General features: G+C 36.6%; 1 protein-coding gene across 1 annotated transcript; it reads right to left on the bottom strand.

Annotated features, from left to right (window-relative positions):
• Nucleotides 1–5,735: 5,735 nt before the first annotated feature.
• On the bottom strand, nt 5,736–7,304 carry LOC101305843 (cytochrome P450 89A9-like). The gene has a single exon (XM_004298049.1). It carries the CDS (start codon nt 7,242–7,244, stop codon nt 5,736–5,738), a length of 1,509 nt encoding a protein of 502 aa, XP_004298097.1. The 5' UTR covers nt 7,245–7,304.
• Between the last annotated feature and the right edge of the window lie 968 nt (nt 7,305–8,272).

The raw sequence follows: 8,272 nt of genomic DNA, 5'->3' as shown, positions 1-8,272 counted from the left end.
CTCTCTCTCTCTCTCTCTCTCTCTCTCTCTCTCTCTCTCTCTCTCTCTCTCTCTCTCTCTCTCTCTCGACAAATCTGTGATATGAGGATAGCTCGACCTGGGCTCAAGGGGCTGAGATGCCTCAAGCTAACTTGAGATCGCACCTCGGTTACCTGGGCTCAAGGGGCTAAGATGCCTCAAGCCAACTTGAGATCGCACCTCGGTTCATGGATCAAGTTGGTGATGATATCAGATATGGGTTCATGACATTGGCAATTGATGGAAGCCTTGCACGCTTCATGAAACTTCTGGATGCCTTCTTTGCCGATGACCTTTCCGATTGGTTTGAAGGGACGACGATGAGTGGAACCAATGTGAAAATTAAGCAAAAGGCAGCTATTATGTATTAGGAGAAGAAGTTTGATACTTCAGAGAGAAAGAAATGTTGGTGTTGGTTAAGGTAGTGCATGTGAGCTAGCGTGTGGGTTGAGAGGCTTGGAGTAATAGTATGGGGTAATGGGTATAAATGTAGGTTATGATATTTGGGGATAGATGAGCATTTAACATGGTTGCTCTCAAGGTTGCTCCATTTTGAAATTGATGAGAACTTGAGTATAATAAGTGTAGTAGCACAGCAACATGAGATGAGTGCAGTAGTAGGGATGATGTATTCAATGACAAGTAGCAGGGATGATGACTGGGTAATAATGATGAGTACAGTAGCAGACTCGAACGAGTAATAATGTAGTAGCACAACAATACAAATACGAGTTTGGGGAGTGCAGTAGCAAAATAGCAGAACATGATTGCAGTAGCATAACTTAAAATGAGTTTCTCAGTAGATAGTAGCAGCTTTAATTCAATTGAGTAGCAGCAACATTCCAATCGACAGTAGCAACAACATTTCAGCAAGTCTAATAGCAGCTAAAAGAAGACGTGATGGGGTGTGATTTAATTTAATTTAATATGTATAAGGTTAGTTTGATAAATTAAACTATGACACATGATAAAACAGAAAACAGTCTGTCCTTATTTGTTTAAAAACAATATAAAATTATAAATAGATGTTTTTGTGTTTCAAATCTTTTTAGAAAAGGTATATGTGGTTTGCTATATTTTTATAGCTATTTATTGCAAAAAAAAAAATTGTATATATGTTTAAGAGGCTGCATTGTTTTTCTTCACCTCAGGCTATAAGAATCTCATGACCGGCCTTGCTGATCTTGATTAGTGTTACAATTTAATCTCTTTTTAGGCTGTAAATATGGAAACAACACATTATTTTTTATAGCAATTTATTACAAAAAAATGTATATATGTTTACAAGGCCACATTTTTTTTTCTTCGCCTCAGGCTTTAAGAATTTCATGACCAGCCATGCTGATCAGTATTACAACTTAATCTCTTTTTAGGCTGCAAATATGGAAACTATCTTGTAAATTCATATATGCTGGGAATTCCTCTCACAAAATTGAATCATGCTAATTTCGGATCCCAAAATTTGTCTACTAAGCCATGTGGAATATTTTATTGATGGTTACATGCCAGTTGAAGCAGGGGTTATATAGATTGATGTGCTTCTTTGCTAGTTATAAAACTATATATAAATACATAGAATAACCATTAAGGTAATTTCTCATTCAAACATGGCTTATATATGCTGGATATAATTTTAAAAACTCCCTTATTTGAACATGAATCATGAATATTGTGTTGATTTTCAATTGTAATATATAATATCATGTCTCTGATTTTCATCCAAAATGAGTTGAAAACTTGAAATGAGAAACTTACATTTGATCAAGACAATTTGTTCAGCCTCTATCCTGATCCAAGACCAAGAAAGATAGGGAAAAAAACGTCAATATCTCCTTTTTCTTTTTCTTTTGGTCTTCCCCTTGAATATGGAACAAACAATAAAACGTCACAAGAAGAACTAACCAATTTTGCCAGGTAAGCGGAACATTTACCAACATCTGATGATAAATCTTTTAACTGTACCAAAATTATCATTCACACTCCTTAATACCAAAACAGCAAAACAAATCTCTCAAACCATCTGTTGAAGTCTCTAGACAAAAATAAAATGCTACTAGATCACACAATTAATGCTCCTTATCAAAATCTCTATACCAAATCATTATAGAAATAAGAGTACAAGCTCTCAGACCATCAATTAAAGTTGCTTCGACGAAACAATGCTACCACATCACAGAACACTACCGCTTCGAGCAATCTACGGAATGTAATGGTAAGTCACTTTAGACGCTCCCCCCTGAGAAACTCTCTTTATGTATTCACGTCCAACCAGATATTTAATCCGTGTCTCGATCACTTCGATACTGGGCTGCAGTTTCATTATGCCGAAACTAAATATGTGTGTGACTATAACATATAATTAAGAAAATAGTGTTCATATATAATACTTGGCTGCCACATTTACATGACTGAAAACTATCTAATTTTTTCATATCATTCTCATGATTACATTTGTTATTATTTCTGAGTTGATCAAAGCCAAAAAAGAGAAGGAAAATTAGAGAAACTAAGCCGAAACGACTACATTAACCACAACAAGGAAGCATCTTTTTCAAACTTGTAATGAAATTAGAGAACAACAAAAAAAAAGAAAAGAAAAGGAAAATGCAGATATGACACATTGACACAAACCAATGCAAATAGGACATCCTGATACAAACCTTATGGAAAGTTGCAGTTATCCATTAAGAAGAGCATAATATTGAATATGTAACTAAAAACCTTCTAGTTCTTCGAGACATTCCTTGATCAATTCAGTATTACCGATAACTTTTTTACTCTTCGCAATGTGCACAAGTGCTGCATCTATCATATCAGTCCTCTGCATATCAACTTTTTTTATCACCTTCTTCTTATCGATCAACTTGTGGGAAAGGAGCTAAAATAGGGAAAATTGAAATTAGTATATTTCTAATATATAATAGCAAATGATATGGAAAATGATAGATATGGCAAACCTGAAGTCTATTAATTTTCACACTGAACTCAGAGTTGAACACAACTAGATCTCCAGTTTGCGCCATATCTATAAGTTTGCACTTGATGCGTGACAGAGAATTGACCAAACTAACGAAGACATCACCAGTAATGCCCAAGCGAGCCTTTATTTCTGAACGGCTCAACTTATCTACATCATTGAACAGCATCAACAACGCAACATATTCAAAAATGTAATTTTATCAAACAGCTTGAAAAAATGACGAACAAATTAGTGAACAGCTAACAAAAGTTAGCAGACATTATGCAACAATTTCCATAAACAAACCTCCATAAAAGTGATTGACATAACTTATTTGAGGAACTGAAGCAATTAATTCAATGCATGTCTCGTCCATCAAACGTGGCATTAAGAATGCATGTCCCCAATGAATAAGGTCAACGAAGTCTCTTAAGTTTTGTTGTTTCAGATTTGTACATGTCTTCAAAAGCCTTTCGACTCCGTTCCTAATTTGGACCACATCGAAAATCAAACACAAAAAGATTTTTCAACAAACTGTAGCAATATGAACTTTTTTCGACTAAAAGTTAGAAATGCATACCATCTCTTCAGGAAGGGTAATATCAACCTCTGGAAACCTAGGCCAGTCAAAATCTGAAACAACAGTGAAGTCCATAAGCTCTCTAGAATTATATGGTTAAACTTCCATCTCTTGGAGCTGAAAAAAAAGACAAGTACTGACAGTAAGTTCTACCGACATAGTAAATAGGCATATATCGAAATGAACATTTTTACAAGTACTGTATACTATTATTATCACCCTTCTAAGTTTCCTTGAAAATTAATCAAAAATAGCTTCACTGCATCACTCGTAGTTTTTTTTTGCCAATTCGTTCATATTTCATGAACATGTTCTACATTCTAGGTAGAGTGGATCAATTTTATACCTCGCTCTGATATTCTGGTTGCGTTGTATTTTATTTTTCACTTACTGAATCTGATAGAACTTTATTACTATAAAGTATCAAAGAGCAGGAGGAACGACTTATAAGTAGTCGGTCTTGTAATGAACTATGTGTCATGAACGTCTATAGTTGTTACTCATGTTGTTGGCTCTTTTAGGTAGCTAGCGTAGTTAAACCTACGTATACATCAAAATTCATATCAACCAAATATTGAAAAATAAACAAGAATCACAAACACAAGTTTTGAACAGAGACATTCCGTATATCACTTTTTTTTTTTGCCCGTGCGGGCTTCATAAAAAAATATTAATTTTTAATTTAATTTTCTTTTCTAATATATATGTTTTTTTGTAGAAAAATTAGGGTGTGTATTATGTATTTAGAGATTTGTCAATAAAGTTTGTCTAAAGAATACTAGAAACTAAACGAATTCAAAACAAACAAAAGCATGATGCATCATCAAATATAAAGAAAAACATTACACAAAAAAAATATGACTAACCCAAAAGAAGCTTGGAGCTTTACCTCATTGTGTTCCAAGTGCAACTAGAGCTATTAATGGATAAACATATTTTCCAAAACATCAAACATTTCTTCATCGATCCCCTATATCATAAATAACCAGATTTATAATTAGGGCATTAGCTAACTAACTAACTGCTTTCTTAAAAGTTAATTAGATTCAATCATGGTTGTTGCCCTCTAATCCTTGCAAACCAAATTAAGCCATTACTTATTGTTTCTAGTAAATTAGAGAAAAATAATAATAACTAAAAGTTCTAGAGTTAACATCTTAACCAATCAGGCCGCGACTCACCGACGAATGATTAAACTACAACTCTTCTTCCATGTTTGAGGCACGATATTAGCAATTTTTTTGCAACTTAGCATTCAAAGACTCCTCTTCCATTGCTAAGAGAAATATGAATTTTGTCTTCTGCTAGTAATCTACAAAGGCTAAGATATCACAATAAAATAATTTAAGCATCAATTAAATGATTTTATATAATATTATGTATATGTCATATTACATGCTCAACAACTATCACTTTTGCGGCACCATGTTTTGAACTCCCTATACATCAATCAATTACTACTTCTACTTCACTCTATTTCAAAATAGCATGCATTATATTCATGCCTTAGTTTGTACTGACCTCTATGAAACAATTTATTTTGACACCCCTCATGGGTGAATTGTGTTTATACTACTAGCTCGATCAACTAATAAAGTCTTGGCACCTTATTGGTCAAGTATCTTTCACACATATTCATCTAGAAGCGAATTTTGTGGCTAATGTTATTGCAAAGTTGGGACATCAACTTGGAACGCAGGCTTAGAAGAAATCCCTTCCTCTTGCAACTAGTCCTTCTTTCTATTTTGACTCCCTAGGTGTTGGTTGTAATAGGGCTTTTGTAATTTGTGTAACAGCCCGGCCCAATCCATTGAGATATTGTCCGCTTTGGGCCCAACGACCCTCACGGTTTTGTTCTTGAGGTTTCACCCCAAAACGCGTCTCAATGTAAGGTGCTAGTTCTGCACATATAAACATGGCAACTTGTCTCCCCCGGGCGATGTAGGACGGGTGCACGTACTAGCTTGCCTGCTTAGTTATGTCACCACAATTTGAGTGTGTTTTCTTTTTACCTTGTTGAAAAAAAAAGTCTTGGCACATTTCCATTAAAAATAACCATTATTTTAATTATTCATCTCAGCCCTCATATCTCTAATATATCAAAACCACCCTTGCGTACAATTTCATAAAATTAACTCATAATAAGTTAATAACACACTAGAAGCAAGAACCCTTTATTCATTTCACGACTCTTGGTGAAATGTGAGCCTTCAATGGATTCTTCATGACCATGGTAAACTCTTGCTTTTCAGTCAAGTCAACATGCTCTCCTTCTAAACCTCTCCACTCGAATTTCCAGACCAAATTCGCCACAAAATACTTGAGATTAAGCAACGCTAAACCAAGGCCAGGGCAAATTCTTCTCCCAGCCCCAAACGGCATCATCTTAATCTCTTTGCTCCCAGTTATATCAAACTCATAATTTCCGTTATTCAAAAACCTCTCCGGCTTAAAATCCATAGGGTTCTCCCACACCTCTGGGTCCCACCCCATGTCCGCCACCAAAAAATTGACCGTGCCTTTCTTAGGCACCACATGACCTCCCAAAATGATATCTTGTGTGACAGAATGCGGACTCAAAAGATGGGCCGGCGGGTGGCGCCTCAGCCCCTCCAAGATTACTGCTTGTAGATAAGGCATCTTCTGCAAGACCTCCTCTCTCACCTCCTCTGTTTCCCCCACAACTCCTTTAATCTCTACAAAAAGCTGCTCTTGAACCGTTGGATACTTGACAATGTTTGCTATGATCCACTGTAATGCAGTTGTAGTAGTATCTACACCTGCATTCATAAATTCTGAACATAGGCTTATGATTTCATCTTCAGTCAGCTTCCTCTTCTTGTCAGGAAGCTCAAGACCACAGAGCGTGTCGACGTAAGATAGCACATAATTTTCACCCTCCTCTTTTACCTTGGCCTCCTTCCGGGCTCTAATTAGAGGGACTAGGACATCTTCTTGGTCTTTTCGGTACTGGAGGAACTCCGCCCACCACTTCTTCAATACAATTTTCGTGATTGAAGGGCAAAAATTGAGAATGTTGAACCGGCCATTAGTCAGCAGTTGCGGTCTTTGGAGATGTCGTATTTGATTTATTTGCTTCTCATCAAGTTTATCACCAAAACACATAAGTACAAGCATCGAGAACATGGCGTATTGGAAATGGTCTATGACTTTGACTCCGTTCGATTTGGATTGAGATTTCATTAGGCGGTTGGCGAGGATGTTGAGGACCCATTTGCGAGCCCCGTTGTAGGATTTCAAGCGAGAATGGTTGAGCATTTCTGAGGTGAGGTTGCGGCGAAGAAGGCGCCACGTGGGGCCGTAAGGGGCAGAGTTGATTTCGTGTTGGTTGCTGCTGAATATTTTGGTGGTGGCCGAGGCTGGTGGGCGGTCGGCGAAGACAGCGCCGTTTTGGATCAGGGCCTGGTGGGCCAAGGAGCGGCTGGAGATGAAGATGGAGGGCTGGGAGCCAATTTGGACGGTGATAATTGGGCCGTAGTGGGCCTGGATATTCCGGATGGCTGGCTCAAGCTCCGTGAAGGGTTTGCGGAGCCATAAAAAGCCGCTGATTATGGGGATGGTAAAGGGTCCTGGCGGAAGCTGCTTCGTCTTGGGATGGACAGAGAGAATTAACATGAGGAACATAGAGATAAAGATGGAGCTGAGGATGAGCAACCATGTCTCCATGCTGAGTACTACTTTTCTCAGATAATTGATTACAGAGAGGTGATTAAAAATTAACAGATTGTAATGTTTCATGAATGTGAGTGTAAAACAGAAGTCATGTATTTAGCTATTTATAGTATAATTAATTACATAAGACCCCCTGAATTATAAAGAAACTCTTAACAACAAAACTCTCTATAAAGTAATTAATATCAATTTAAATGAGTAATTATTTATTTACCAATAATATAATAACTCTTTAAAGTAATAATTTTCGTGGTCCCAACATTATTCATTTATAACGGCTTTACTGTACATACGTATGATTATGCACCTATTACTCATACATAAATTGCCAATTTATTCCAGATACATCACTATATATATGCGCATTTATGCCAACACTCATTACTATATAGATGCGCATTTATGCCAATTCATTATACAACTATAAATTTCTCATATATAAGTTACCAATTTATTCCAGATTCATTACTATATAGATGCACATTTATGTCAATACATGCATTTGATTATGCAGCTAATTCTCATACAATTGTCACCATAAATGACAATGCACTTAATACCATAAAGAATTAATTACATAAGACCCCCCGAACTATAGGGCCACTTTCAAATTCATACCACATTTGCGTTTTCATACCCGAGCTTTATTCCGTTAGACAAATTCATACCTTGATGAACAAGGCTGTTAAAAAAATATGTCAAGTGCTGACATGGTTATAAACAACTAATATGTCTGATATATGATGATCTGGCCCGGATCTAAGGTGAGGCCGAAAAGGCAACTGTCTCAGGCCCAAAAATTCTCAGGGCACCAAAAGCTAGCAGCTGCCGTGAGCAAGAAGGACGATCCTCCATAGAAGCTAAAGCTTAAAGCTTATAGGTTTTTTGGTTCTGGGTCTTTGAATGAAAAACATAGGAGAGAAATGGTTGGAGCTGATTGAGTTTTGGGTTTTTGAATGAAAAACAGAGGAGAGAAATGGTCGGAGTTGTTTGGGTTTTTGGTTTTTGAATAAAAGAAAAAA

Source organism: Fragaria vesca, linkage group LG4 (genome assembly GCF_000184155.1).
Source record: "Fragaria vesca subsp. vesca linkage group LG4, FraVesHawaii_1.0, whole genome shotgun sequence".
NCBI classification, from domain to species: domain Eukaryota; kingdom Viridiplantae; phylum Streptophyta; class Magnoliopsida; order Rosales; family Rosaceae; genus Fragaria; species Fragaria vesca.
This window is presented reverse-complemented; position numbering and strand designations above follow the sequence as displayed.

Bases quoted from the DNA above. Each gene is read 5' to 3' on its own strand.
- LOC101305843 (XM_004298049.1), bottom strand. From the start codon at position 7,244: ATGGAGACATGGTTGCTCATCCTCAGCTCCATCTTTATCTCTATGTTC.